The sequence below is a fragment of the Leuciscus leuciscus genome (genome assembly GCF_965113295.1).
Source record: "Leuciscus leuciscus genome assembly, chromosome: 15".
Lineage (NCBI taxonomy): Eukaryota > Metazoa > Chordata > Actinopteri > Cypriniformes > Leuciscidae > Leuciscus > Leuciscus leuciscus.
This window is the reverse complement of record NC_138739.1, coordinates 12,752,905-12,767,845: the sequence shown is the minus strand read 5'-3', so window position 1 is coordinate 12,767,845 and position 14,941 is coordinate 12,752,905. Positions and strand designations below refer to the sequence as shown.

The 14,941-nt window shown below is 38.9% G+C and overlaps 1 protein-coding gene across 1 annotated transcript; it reads left to right on the top strand.

Moving 5' to 3' along the window:
- The first annotated feature begins 9,182 nt into the window (after positions 1 to 9,182).
- Positions 9,183 to 12,481, top strand: LOC309476564 (interferon-induced very large GTPase 1-like). Its single transcript, XM_082139646.1, has one exon. It carries the CDS (start codon positions 9,809 to 9,811, stop codon positions 12,446 to 12,448), a length of 2,640 nt encoding a protein of 879 aa, XP_081995772.1. The 5' UTR covers positions 9,183 to 9,808; the 3' UTR covers positions 12,449 to 12,481.
- Positions 12,482 to 14,941: the final 2,460 nt, after the last annotated feature.

Here is a 14,941-nt window from a genome sequence, read left to right as displayed (position 1 = left end):
CATAAGAATAGGAATATGTTTGGATAGATGAGAAGGTAACAAGTGACGTAACAATTGAGTCTTCCCGGCAGAACTTATGCTAGAGCTTCATGCATTCTCGAGATCCAACCAAACTAAAGTAAAACTAAAGTAAAATAATTAAACAAATAACTAATAATAAAAGCCATATTAAAGAACTATCTTCTTTCAAATGAATACATTCAGAATTATATATGTATATATCCTGGCTTTTCCAAGCTTTATAATGGTAAATGTGACCCAAGACTTTGAAGCCCAAATAAGTGCATCCATCCATCATAAAAGTAATCCATATGGTTCAAGGTTAATAAAAATACTTCTGAAGTAAAGCGATAGGTTTTGTAAGGACAAACATCCATGTTTAAAACTTTATAAACCATAATAAAAAGCTTCTGTCAAGTGCAAATTCTTACGCTAAACGTACAACGTATTGACAAACAAGGACTCACAGAGGATACAGTAAAACAAACCACTGGTCACAACATTTTTACAACGAACATTTTTTAAGATAAATAGTGGAGGATTTTGATATTGAGAAGAGGAGCTTGAGTTTTTTACCCAGCCCTATTTGTTTGAACCACAAGAAATGTCTATTATAACCTATGTTTTTAATTCCAGTGGTACTGGTGGATTTCTGCGGGAAATTCAAGCATGTCTTTGCGTCATTACGTCACGTCTGTACACATAAAGAAGTAGTCTCGGCTAGTAGGTTATATTGCATGTGAGGATGTTGGAGGTGGAGCCTTTTTTCACAGCACTTGATATAATTAAACTTATTAATTTGATGACGGATCCAGAAAGGTTCAAATGACAATCATCAGTGACAACTAGAGATTCACCCGCTGTAAAATGCAAAAGACTTTGGACTTCGGAGTGGCAGAAAAAAAGAGACTGCAACCGGGCCCATGTGAAAGCAAGGATAAATATAGCTGCAAGCAGCCATTACCGGGGCCAAGCAGAATAAGACGACAAGACATGCCAACATGTCTTAAAGTGTCAGACCAACTGCAACAATGAGCAATTAAAGACATTTAAAGAGGATTTTAGGCAAAATGCCTGAAAAATCATAGAAACAATCATTAAAAATATGATTTAATGGATTATCACTTTCGACCAATAGGTGGCGCAGTTCCAAAACTGATGTGATGTGATCAGAGTGAAGTGACAATGACACATACAAAGTTTGGTGTCAATATGTCAAAGCATTGCAGAGATAAAGCCTGAATAGTGCTTTTAGCATCATGCCTCAACTTTGCTGCTGCGCTATACGAAAACGGTTTCGTCTATCGACACAAAATCCATAACTTTTAGTCGGCACGGTCTGGAGATGATACGATTCGATTTTGGTGAAAATCGGACAAACGGTCTAGGAGGAGTTCGAAAAAGTAGGTTTTGAATGAAAATCAAGATGGCGGACAGGAAGTTAGGCCAAATAAGTAAAACTTGGTATCTATGTTGTCAGCTTGACCCAAGGAATCTATTAAGACCAGTGGCATTTCAATAGCCAGATTTAATCAAAAGTTATTATCCTTTTTGGAAATGTTTTTATAACTTTTGACCACTAGGTGGCGCTGTCTCGAAATATTTTGGGTACCTTCAGGGGATGGTGCTGATGGCACATTCTGAGTTTTGTAATATTACACCAAAGCATTTGTTTAGTATAGCATTTTATTTCACAAAACAGTATTGAAGTCAATGGGAATTTCATGTTTTGTTCTATTATAGCGCCACCAAGAGGCTCAGTCCCACAATTTTTTTTACGTGTCCTCAGAGGACTGTATTTTGGATCAAATAAATGAAGCCTTGGAATGAATTCCATCATGAAATATAGCTGCAAGCAGCAATTATCGGGGCCAAGCACAATCAGATGACAAGACATGCCAACATTGCTGAAAGTGTCAGACCAACTGCAACAATGAGCAATTAAAGACATTAAAGAGGATTTTAGGCAAAATGCCTGAAAAATCATAGAAACAATAATTAAAAATATAATTTAATGGATTATCACTTTCGACCAATAGGTGGCGCAGTTACAAAACTGATGTGATGTGGTCAGAGTGAAGTGACAATGACACATACAAAGTTTGGTGTCAATATGTCAAGGCATTGCATAAAGCCTGAATAGTGCTAATAGCATCATGCCTCAACTTTGCTGCTGCGCTATACGAAAACGGTTTCGTCTATCGACACGAAATCCATAACTTTTAGTCGGCACGGTCTGGAGATGATACGATTCGATTTTGGTGAAAATCGGACAAACGGTCTAGGAGGAGTTCGAAAAAGTAGGTTTTGTTTGAAAATCAAGATGGCGGACAGGAAGTTCGGCCAAATATGGCAAACTTGGTATCTATGTTCTCAGCGTGACCCAGGGAATCTATTAAGACCAGTGGCATTTCAATAGGCAGATTTATTCAAAAGTTATTAGCCTTTTTGGAAATGTTGTTATAACTGTTGACCACAAGGTGGCACTGGTTCGAAACTTCTCACGCTCCTTCAGGGTATTCTGCTGATGACCCATACCAAGTTTCGTAACAATCCGTTCATGCGTTCTTAACCCTCTGAGGTCGAGAAACGCGCCGACGCGTTTTGCTGGATTTTTTTCACATAGCAGCAACATAAACTTAAATTACTCCGTCATTTATGGTTATACAGAAAAAAGAAATATAAAAAAATAATCTGTGATATTTCTACTTTTGTATGTGTCCACTTACAATCAAATCAAAACATTGTGCTTTTGTAAAATAAAGAAAATAAACAGGGTGTGCGTTCTGCCTCTCCGTCGCGGTGAACTTTTTTTTCTTGAGCACGTCTATAAACTGAAACAAAACTCAGCGAATACTTGTCACACATTTATGAGCCATATACCTTTATACACATTTAAGTGTGTACTTTTAAATGATCGGATTCAAACTGCAAACAAATATTCTCTGTTTAAGTAATTTGTATAAAACCAACAGGATGTCCAGTATCTCAAACGCTTGCTCATTATGTTTTAATTCGACACGCCCACTCGCGCAAAAGAGATTCACATGCAAATCTCCACATGGAACGCGAACGCCCTCGTTACCTCAAACACAAAACACCAAAACACTTCACAAGTCTCTGCTTTTCGTCGAGTTTGGAAGACACGTCTGAGCTTCCATTGGATTAATTTACCTCAGAAGAAGAAGAACGCGATTTGAAGACAAGAAAGATGTAAGGTAAGAAATTCTTACTTATTAGTTTATGGTATTGTTGCATAAACTTCACATTGCAGTTGAACTGTTGCTAGATATATGGTGAATATTATACTATTTAGACCCGTGTTTCCTGTTAAATACTGTTTGTGGATATCTGCTCAAACATAGATATGTATAACCATAATGTTTAATATTTTGGAGCGCGATGGCGTTTGAATGTATCATATTTTGGAGCGCGCTGTGGGTTTGAATGTATCATATTTTGGAGCGCGCTGTGGGTTTGAATGTATCATATTTTGGAGCGCACTGTGGGTTTGAATGTATCATATTTTGGAGCGCGATTGCGTTTGAAAGGAAGAATGCACCAAACATTAGGCTTTATGTTTTTACTATTATCTCGTTTCATATCATCATAACGAATGGAAACATTTGAAGTAACATATGATAATCAATATATTTTTCTCTAGAGTAGTTGTTCTTGAAATCTTTTGGAAGATTTAATTTATTGTTATTATTATTTTATGCAGCACTGCGTAGCCTATGCCTACAAGGCACAACAGACCTGGTGTTCATTATATATTGTTGGAAACGTGTGTGTGTATTCTGTGAATTTTAAAAAGAAATTTTAACCAGAAAAATCTAAAATCTATTCCCAAAATCGTGCAGCCCTATAGTTTCTCTTGATATCAGTATGTTCACAGTTTTTTCTTTTTTTTTTTCTTTCAGGGACCAGATGCCACTGAGTCCTGCTGACTTCAACATTCACATGAGTCTCTGTACATGAACATGGTAAAGTGAAAATCAAACACCTTGGAAATTAAAGGTATGTACAATGTTTTTAGGAATGGCACAAAGGTCTCTGTCTTTGGATCATTGTTTTCAATGTGCTCTTTTGTCATTTGTATTTTTGGATTGTGTTGTAAATAAATCCAAACAATCTAAAAGCCATTCTTTTTTAAATCTCCTCATTCTTTGTGCAAGGTTGCTCTGAATGACAGGGCCTGATCGCTCCTAATAGGGCAGTTAGGGGAGTGTCTTTGTCTTTCTCAGGTGTGAAAAGCTTACATATTCATGAGATGATCACGCCTCTTCGCATATGGCTTTGTCACACAAAACACATCTTAGAAATTTTAAATCAATATATTGTCTTATCTGAATGAGCAGTCAGGGTGATTTTCACATAGTTTTGGAGCAAATATTCTAGGCTATGTCATACAATTTTCAAAAGTATTGTGAAGAAATAATCAGTATGGGTTTCATGGCCTTATTTCAGTGAGAATTTTTTTTTGTATTTTCACAAACCACGCATAAATGTCATTATCTCAAAACTACAAACTTTTACATACATGCTGCTGATATATTATTGTAGCAGAGTTTGTGCTGAATACAGTGTAATCAGACTTTAGCCATGAAAATGTCACTAGTAACAGAAAAAAACACAAATGTCAGAGCATGTCAGAACACCTCCAGAGCCCAGAAAACAGCTCAGACCTCAGAGGGTTAAAATACAGCATTTTAGCACAAAATTCAAAATGTCCGACAGCCAAAATGGCCGATATGGTAAAATTGGATATCAGTCGACTCAGCATGTTGGCCTGAATCTAACGAGACCAATTTTATGATTTTTGGGCAAACTATTCAGAAGTTATAAGCAAAAATAGCCAATTTTCATATCTCCAGACCAGTAGGTGGCGCTGCGCCGAAACGCAGCATGTAGCCTCAGGTCATGGTTGGGATGACATGTACCAAGTTTGGTCTGAATCCAATAAAGCGTTGCGGAGATACAGCCTTACGTCTGTTTTCGCAAGCGCTACGTAAAATTTGTTGGTGGGTTTTTCCGAAAATTGCTAAGCGAATCAACTTGAATTCCATAACTTTTTGTCGGCATGGTCTGTAGATGATCTGGTTCAATTTTCGTGAAAATCGGAGCAACGGCCTAGGAGGAGTTAAAAAAAGTAGGTTTTTCGGAAAATTCTAAATGGCGGAAAACTTTTCATGACGGAAAATGACGTCATAGGGTGCAATCGTCTTGAGCTAGGGAATCAGAGGAAAAAGGAATTTTGTTTCTAGCCCTTGTGGTTCAAAAGTTATTAGCATAAACATGAGTGCAAATTTGGACAGCTGGTGGCGCTACAGGGAATGAGTTGGAGACTCCAAATTTGCTATGGTGACTGTTCAGTCCGTCCTCTATCAGTGTGCCAAATTGCACAACTTTCCCGCAAGCGGTTCTATGGGCTGCCATAGACTCCCAGAGCGGAAGAAAAAGAAGAATTATTTTTGGTACGCCAACAGATACAATAGGTGCCTACGCACATTCTGTGCTTGGCCCCTAATTACATTCTGCATGATAAAATATAAATATTTCACAGTGATCTTCTGTAATGTTTTTTTTTTAGTTACTAGTACACCATTACTGTAGATTTTATACATGTGAGGACGAGCGGAGAGTAGCCTATAGAATACTATAGATAAAAAAAAAAATAGCTAGATAGCGAATACGTGCATATTAACAGCCTTGAATTAACCATAATTTAATATTATTACCATAACATGATTAGCCTAATAGTTAAATTAAGTGTATCAGCAATCATAAATCAAAGAAGAAATTTCTTAGAAATATATGTTACCTAGGTGACGAGGATCACTCGTCGCTTTGTGTAAGTTCCAGTACGGTGCAGGGGCGCACCTGTTATGATTTTTCGATGGTAGAAACAAATTATATGTTGTTGTATTACTTATCAATATATAGTTTTTGACCAGCGAATGTGTGCAAATGTGCATTTTTTTGTAGGTCATTAAAACGGAGCCGGCGGCATCACATTACATTTTCATAAACAGGTTCATTTGGCCAAAATCACATTTTATAAAAGATGAAAGGCTACTGTATGCACGCACAGGCTATTTAAGTGTAGGCTATTGGCTATGACTTGATGGCAAATATGCTAGCCAAGACCTCTCTCTCAGGCGACGTCCCACATGTCTCAGTCAGTGAGTCAGTGTTATGAACTGCTCCGAGACTCGAAGGTGAAGATCCAAATGCAGCTTTATTACAGAGTAGTCGTACAGGCAGGGTCAACAACAGCGAACAGATCAATGGAGGAAACACAGAGAACATCCGAATAGCAGGCAGAGGTCAGGGCAGGCAGCAATTATCAGAGTCCAATAAACAATCCAAGTCAGGCCAGGCAGAAAAACAATCAGGAAACGGTGAAACAGTCCAAGGTCAGCAATACAAGAATCAAACACGGGTAAATAACGCTCAGAAATGCAGTATCAGTACAACAAGACTTCGCAGTGAGTGAATGAATGAACATGGTATAAATAGACTGAGACTAACAGAATGAGATACAGGTGAATGCAATCAGTGAATGAGGTACAGGTGTATGTGATCAGTGATGATGAGTCCGGGCAGTGAGTTATGGGAAATGTAGTTTGTGAGTGATAATAGTCTTATGTGGAGTGCCCTCTGGTGGCTCTCAAGGGCACTCCAGCTGGTGACCGTTACAGTCAGTCAGACATCAAATAAATAAAATATGAGCCTTTATAGACATAGTGTTTAGTAGTACTTATTCAAACAACAAGATATTTATTTACCCTTCCTTCGCAAAACTTCGTTCAGCTGCTGTCTACTGTGCGGCTGCTGTGGAACTTCAGTTGATTCAGTGAATATAGAGGGGGCGGAGTTATCAGCTTACTGACAGCTTGAGGATCGAATAAGATTTACACAAGCTCGTTTTAAGAACTTTTTTATTGGCTAAATATTTGTAAAACAGACAGACAGACAGACAGACAGACGTAAAGGGTGACCAATAGCATTGATCAAAAATAAAATAAAATAAAATAAAACACCACCAAAAAAAGGGCACTTTGGAGTGTAAGGGCAAAAAGGGCATGTGCTCTGCACAGGTTGAGCCCTACCTGTGCACGTGCCTGCACACGGAGACGCGTTTAGCTGTATACGTACAAATTTTGTATCATATTGGCGTTTCGTCCAGACGTATCCGGCGTTTTCGGAGACTGAAACCGCTATTTTTTTAAACCGGGTCCCAAGGTGGATAAATCTGAAAACGCCACCCTTGCGTTTTTCGTGTGTACGCCCAATCCGTAGCCTACATTTTGTGAAACAATGATGTCATCACACCAAGTGTCAACTAGTGCTGCAGAAGCTACTGAGCCTCTTTTATTTCTTTATTTATTAATTACTTGAATGTAGCCTATTTTTATTTCATTTCTTTTTTTATTTTACTTCTTTATTTAGGCCTATTTATATTTTCTTTATTATGCTATGATGTTTGTCTGTTGTCTGATTAAGACATTTCGTATTTTGTAGGGATGGGCGTTTCAAGCAAAAATAATATTCGACGATCGCTGGGAATTATTTGATTATTATTCAAAAAACGCACCCCCGCCCCGCCCCACATGATCACCGGTAAAACGGCGTTCGCTCAAATTCCACTCTGACATTAAATGTCTCTATATAGGCCTAAATGTTGTAGCCATTAAAGAAAATGTATTTAGTTTCATATTTATGTGTAAATAATATGTTATTTTTTTATTTCATCTATAGGCCTATGTTGATTATATGAAAAGTGAACAGCATGAGTAATCATAAGATGCGCAATATATCGGGAGACATCATTTTGACCACATTAAGTTTTGTTTTGTATAAAACCTTTCTTTAAAGTGAATTTCGTTTTGTATAAATTGTATCTTAATTTTAATCAATGTTTCATCAACCAATTGCCTGGAGTCTGGATTTAATAAATAATAAGAAAATATAGCAGACAATTTAATCAGGACATGGAGGCACCGGCGCGTTATAACTTGCATTGCTCGTGAACTGAGCTCATCTCATTAACGAACCGAAACTCAGAAATATATAGAAAGCTTGAAATGTCTACTTTTAAACAAAACAATTCAAAACTAAAAGAAACAGACAACTCTCTTATGTAATCCAAGTGTTCATTTCTCTCTATAGGCACGTTCACAATACTGCGAAGGTGGCGAGTCAGCATCGTCAACATCTTTATCCGAGACTGAAACAGAAAACACTAGTTTATTAATAAACAATTAAAATGTCTCCTTGCTATATTTCACACATTCACAATGATTACTTTTGCCGGTTCTTTGTGGCAAGCTTTATGCGTCCGCTACTATCGTGACTCATATTTTGTACCAGGCCATTTATGGTTGTTCATATTGTTCAATAAAGTTCTTGGTAAAAAAGAAAAGAAAAAAAGAAAAGAAAAAAAGAAGCTACTGTGCCTAATATTATTGTTGTATACAGCGCGCAAGGTTTATGCGCATGCTCTAAGTCTTCTTCTCCGTTTTTAGTGTATGTCTGTGGCAGAATTACAGTGCCACATACTGGTCTGGCATGTATACTACATCGTTTTGAGTCGGTTTCAGTGGTTTCGTGTGTACGCAGATATTTCTTGACGACGCCGTGTTTACGGAATTTTTTTTTTGAACGGGAAAAAAAAAACATCGGATAGGGAAAGCTCTGGCTTCGTGTGGATGTTGTCACGTGAACCTGTCATGTTCTGTAATTGGGTATACGTCTGCACCAACGTATGCGTGACGCATTTACAGGAAGATAACATTGAGCTGAGACATGTATGCGGCTGCGTCATGTTATAAAATAAAGTCTAGTAAAAGACGATCTACTGTCTCCTCATATATCCGAAGTTAGGTACACTTTACAGATGTGGCCCTAGTGTTTGTGCAAGTAATGTGGTCAATGTTCACGGCATCAGTGATAGATGCTCTGGATAGTAAATGTTGAAATTAACTTGAATTTCGTGTTTTTTTAGTAAAGGAAAAGATTTGTGTGTGTTTAATGTTCAGCTCAGTCAGTTGTTTTTGTGTTTGGCTGCAAATCGCACTAAAGTATGGAGCTTGTACTCCGGATGTGGTCGAATACATGATGTGTATGCTGTGTTTTTCTTCACTATCAATGAGCAAATGCTGTTGCTAGTGAATCTCCAGTGGCAGGGTCAGTATTGGATACATCTCTTCCAGTTGTGTCTTTCATAAGACTGGGAACATCCATAAACTCGAAATCCAAAATTATGAATGACATGATTAACAAGAATGGGCACCCCACTTTCTTCAGTCGCCACTGTAGAGGAAGTACAACGACACGAGTTTTGCTGGAAGGGGTAGCGGAGATTTCATGGTACCTTCCAGGAGGGAAAAAAGTGACATTTCTGAAAGCTGTATGGCTTTTATCAACCTCCATGGTGATGCCGGCAAACATCCACAACAGGTCCAGTTTCTTATGGGAATAAGTTCCGTCATTGTACTATTGTTACCTGAAAATCACAGTGATTCTGAAATACAAGAAGGAATCAAAACTTTTCTGGAATGCAGCACACCTTTAATTGCATTGTTCTCTGGGATTGACACAATGAACAAAATTAAGTGATCCTAACAGAATTGCTGCCAAAAACCGAAATGAAGCTGAATTAACCCAGGAAACACTTTTCAAAATTAATCAGGTTCTCTCGAAAGGAAATCGGAAGAAAATCCTGAAAGATCATTTTGAACAAGGAAGACAGCAAGGATTCATAGTTGAAACAGAGGTTGAATTGAAAGGAAGAAAAAAGGCTATGGTGCTTATGGACATATTATATGGTGAGAAAAGGACAAAAGGTTTGAAAGATGTTCATTTGCCTTTGCAAGGCGAGTTGTGGATGCAGTGGTGCGTCAAAGACAAAGAGTTTCATCGTATACAGTGCAAAAAAAACATGAGCATTGAGCAGCAGCGTGCTGAAATAGCTGAAGAGAAAATGAAGATTAGAGCCGACCAACAGAAAAGATCATCAGGAAAAATGTTCATGGAAAAATTCCTTCAATCTGCTGTCGATGTAGAGGAAAAGGAAAGATTATACTTTTTAAACTGGTTCAAGAAATGCCTTGATGAAGCTCTCAGAGATAATCTCGTTGATCTTACAAAACAATATAACAGAACATGGCTAAAATACAGAGAAGCATCAGATGGAGCGAAAATAACATACCAGACTCACCTTTGTGAATTATCTAAAAAAATAAAGCATGCCACATTTGGGCTTCAACACGTGTTTCGTGAAATAAGTCAAATATATGAATCCCACAGGTCTGTTGAAGAGAGCAAGACCATTCATGAAATTGCACTTGAGAAGCTCCCTGAAATGGGTGTTGATTTGATGCTCTCTGGACACCCATTAGAACTAATGGATGGAGATGTAAATTATGTGGCAATTGAGTGGGTCAGTGCTGTCCTGGACAAACTTATTCACAAACTTGGCGATAAAAGCGTGTTAGTAATTTCTGTCGTAGGGCTTCAAAGTTCTGGAAAGTCTACTCTCCTCAACACAATGTTCGGACTTGATTTTGCTGTAAGTTCAGGACTATGCACAAGAGGAGCATTCATGCATCTACTCCCAGTCGAGGAACAAATAAGGGACGAGTTGTTGTTTGATTATGTACTTGTAGTTGACACAGAGGGACTACGCTCAACAGTAACTGACCCTGATGTTGTGGTTAAAAATGACAATGAATTGGCCACCCTTATAATTGGAATCAGTGACCTTACACTGATAAATGTAATGGGAGAAAATCTATGCGAAATTCAGAACATTCTCCAGGTTTGTTTTCAGGCATTTTTGAGAAGGAAGAATGTAAATATCAAGCCAAGTTGTATGTTTGTTCACCAAAATGTGTCAGACATTACAGCCAAAGACAAAAACCAAGGAGGAAGAATACAGCTTATAGAGAAACGTGATGAGATTTCCAGGGCTGCAGCAGAAGAAGAGAATCAAGTGGTTGTAGGCTTCAATGACATCATAAAGTTTGATGTGAACCGTGATGTGTTTTACTTCAAGAATCTTTTGGAGGGTGACCCTCCAATGGCTCCACCCAACCCATCATACAGTCAGAATGTGCAGGAGCTTAAGAAGAGGGTGCTCACAATTTCAACCTGGCAGCCAAACAGTAAACGTCTCACTCTGTCAGAGTTCAGTGAGAGAATAAAAGACACATGGAATGCATTGCTAAATGAGAACTTTATTTTTAACTTCCGAAATTCCTTGGATATGAAGGTGTACAGTGATCTTGAGAGAGATTACCAGAGGTGGTCTTGGAAATTAAGGAAAATGGCATTAGAGACACAAAGGACCTTGAACTGCAGAGTGAAAAGTTGTGAGTTAAATACAATCAATGAGTCAGAGATAAAAGGCATATTTGAAGATACTCATAGAGCAATCAAAACGGATGTTGACAAATATTTCAGGGATAAGCATCATTCTGATATTCTCTCTCAGTGGAGAGTTTTAATTGATAGAAGATTGGACATTTTGAAAGAAGAGCTCACTGAAGAAACATATAAAAAAGGTCTAAAGGAAGTAATTCAAAGCAATCTCAAACAAGAGCTTGACAGCAAGATGAGGGAGTATGAAACAGACTTGTTTCAGAAAGGCATGGCTGCAGCATCTGCACTCAATAACCAAACTCCAAATGGAATACTGGATGAATTTAACAGACTTTGGATACAATGGACAACTGATCTGTCATCTAAGAATCCAAAGGACACAGAAACAAACATACAGAGCTTGGTCGAAAGTGCCTTATTGACTTGCTTTGAAAAACATAAAGATGCCGTTTGTAATCAATCAGAGGAAGTTTTCAAATTTGATACCAGCAAGCATATTAAACAATCATTCTTTGCCAAAAATTTTAGTATAAACAATTCTCAGATGAATCAAACTGGAAATAACATTTCTAAACAAATTCTGGAGGATATCAGCAAGATAATTAAAACGAAGGCCGCAGATGGTAATGACGTTACTGAGAATTTCATTCATGAGATTTTGACAGAAATTGATGAAATGACCCTCAAATATCAGAAATCCCATGGTTTTCAATTCACAAGTTTGTACAAGGCTTGCTTATCTGCTTATGTTTGCAAAATATCAATGAGGGAACTCCAAAAAATAAATGAAAACTTTAGGTCAGAAAATGACCCCCTTGCACACTTAATGAAGAAAAAGCAAGATTTCTTCCAGCTGTACAAGCGCTACTGTCAGGGTGCAGAATCGGTTAAGACTTTTGTTTCAGTTTTAATAAACGGTCTTAAAGAAGCAATGCATTATGCACTTTCTAAAAAATTAAGCATCGAAATAGCAGATTACCTGAAACATCACCATGAAGCACTTCGAGGAAATAAGTCTAATTTGGAGCATCACATTATGAAACATTTGGCAGAAAATTAGAATTTTGAAGAATACATTAAGTACATTAATAATGATCCAAAATATTTCTGCCGAGAGTTTATAAGAGAATGTGTTGTGAAGTACATCAATGATGAACAAATGAAGGTGTCAGAGACCATTTCTTCCAGCTGGTCACAGCTAACAGAGAGAGTTATGGTTGAGTGCTCTTCTGCATCAGAAAAAATTAGAGAAGCACAAGGCAATGCCTCAATGTGGCTTGATGCATTTTGCTCGAGACTTGGACAGGAGATCCCTTTGTCAAGAGAAGCTTTTAGAACTATTGAAAATCTGCATATTGATAATGCACAAATCAGAATAGAATAGAATAGAATAGAATAGAATAGATCTTTATTGTCATTGTAATCAATACAACGAAATTTAAAAGTGCTCTCCAGTCAATGCATCCATCAGTAAGTAGATAAAAATGTATATAAAATAAAATATATTTAAAAACAAATATTTTCCTATAACCCCCCCCCCCACACACACACACACACACACACACATATACATATACATACACACACAATCTAACAGACGTGCCTATTTTGTTATTTAATAGCAGCATTGAGAGTTGTTATTGCAGTAGGGTAAAAACTATGTTTAAACCTATTTGTCCTTGTATTAGCTGATCTGTACCGTCTGCCTGAAGGCAAGAGTTCAAACAGTGAGTGACCAGGATGGTGGGTGTCCTTTATAATGTTCTGGGCTTTTTTGAGACAACGTGACCTGTGTAGTTCTTCCAATGTGGGGAGAGGGCAGCCAACAATCCTTTGAGCTGTGTTGATGACCCCCTGGAGAATTTTTCTCTGAGCCGCTGTGCAGCTGGTGTACCATATGCAAATGCAGTACGTCAGTACGCTCTCAATTGAGGCACGGTAGAAAGACACCAGCAGCGATTGTGTAATGTTATTCCTCCTGAGTATTCTCAGGAAGTACAATCTCTGCTTGGACTTTTTCAGCAGCTCATAAGTATTAACGCCCCAGGATAGGCTCTTCTCAATGTGGACTCCCAGGAAGCGGAAATCTGCTACCCTCTCCACACAGTCCCCATTGATGTATAATGATGGGATCTCTGTTGTCTTCCTCCTGTAGTCTATGACAAGTTCTTTAGTTTTTGAGGTGTTGAGGATCAAGTTGTTGGCCTTGCACCATGTTGACAGCTGCTCCACCTCATCTCTGTAGGCCAACTCATCCCCCCCCCTAGAGATGAGCCCCACCACTGTGGTGTCATCCGCAAACTTCACCATGGTGTTACAATGGTGGACAGCGGAACAGTCGTGCGTGTAGATAGAGTACAGTAAGGGACTCAGCACACAGCCCTGGGGAGAGCCGGTACTGAGGCTTAGGACTGTGGATGTGTGGTGGCCCACTCTGACCTGTTGCCTGCGGTCAGTGAGAAAGCTATTAATCCACATGCAGAGGGTGTGTGGAAGTCCCAAGTCTGCCAGTTTGACCACCAGTTTGTGTGGGAGGATGGTATTAAAAGCAGAGCTATAATCCACAAAGAGCATCCGCACATAGCTCCCCTGCTGCTCCAGGTGTGATAGGCCAGTATGGAGTGCTATGGCTATGGCGTCCTCTGTGGATCGGTTCGCTCTATAGGCAAACTGGTGAGGGTCAAGGCTGCGGGGCAGAGCTGCTGTGATGTAACTACGGACCAGTTTCTCAAAGCACTTCATCACCACAGGGGGTGAGTGCTACTGGTCGATAGTCGTTAAGGCTAGAGATGTGATGTTTCTTGGGCAGGGGGACTATGGTCGAGGATTTCAGACAGGGTGGTACAGTAGACTGTGCCAGGGACTGGTTGAAGATCTTTGTAAAGATTCCAGCCAGCTGATCTGCACAGTCTTTCAGCACACGTCCCGGGATGCCATCCGGACCAGCTGCCTTCCTCGGGTTGATGGCCCGCAGCGCGCGCCTCACCTCATGCTCTTCAATTGTGAGGTTTATGCCGCTGTAGGCCATGTGGTGTAGTGGTGCCGTCTCTGCCATCCTACTAAATCTCCTTAATCCTACAGGAGACAGTTGCTAGTTCACTCAAGGACATGTTGGAAAAAGGACGGAAGGACCCCAAAAGTATCTTAGGCTCAGGGCCTATTATTTTCAAACTAAAAGAAAAACCAGTTGATATTCTCTTTAAACAGCTGAGTGGGTGCTGGGAGCAGTGTCCTTTCTGCAAAGCTGTGTGCACTAACACCATTCCAGATCATGAAACAGATCACACTGTTGAGTGGCATCGGTGTCAGGCCATTGGTGGTCTTTTTCATCAAAAGAGGATTATCGAATATTTCTTTTTGGATATAAATGAAAACAAAAAAAGGTTTGTTCTGGACTTTTGTTCAACATCTGTCATAAGCAACGCCAAATTCAAAAGCCATAACTCAGAAAATTGAATCTCTTTTAAAGATTACAGAAAAGCAGGCCCTCCTTACAAAAGCTGGAAAATTACAGCAGATGATAAGGATAGATTATACTGGAAATGGTTTATCT

Coding starts and splice junctions, on each gene's coding strand:
- LOC309476564 (XM_082139646.1), top strand. CDS start 9,809: ATGGTGCTTATGGACATATTATATGGTGAGAAAAGGACAAAAGGTTTG.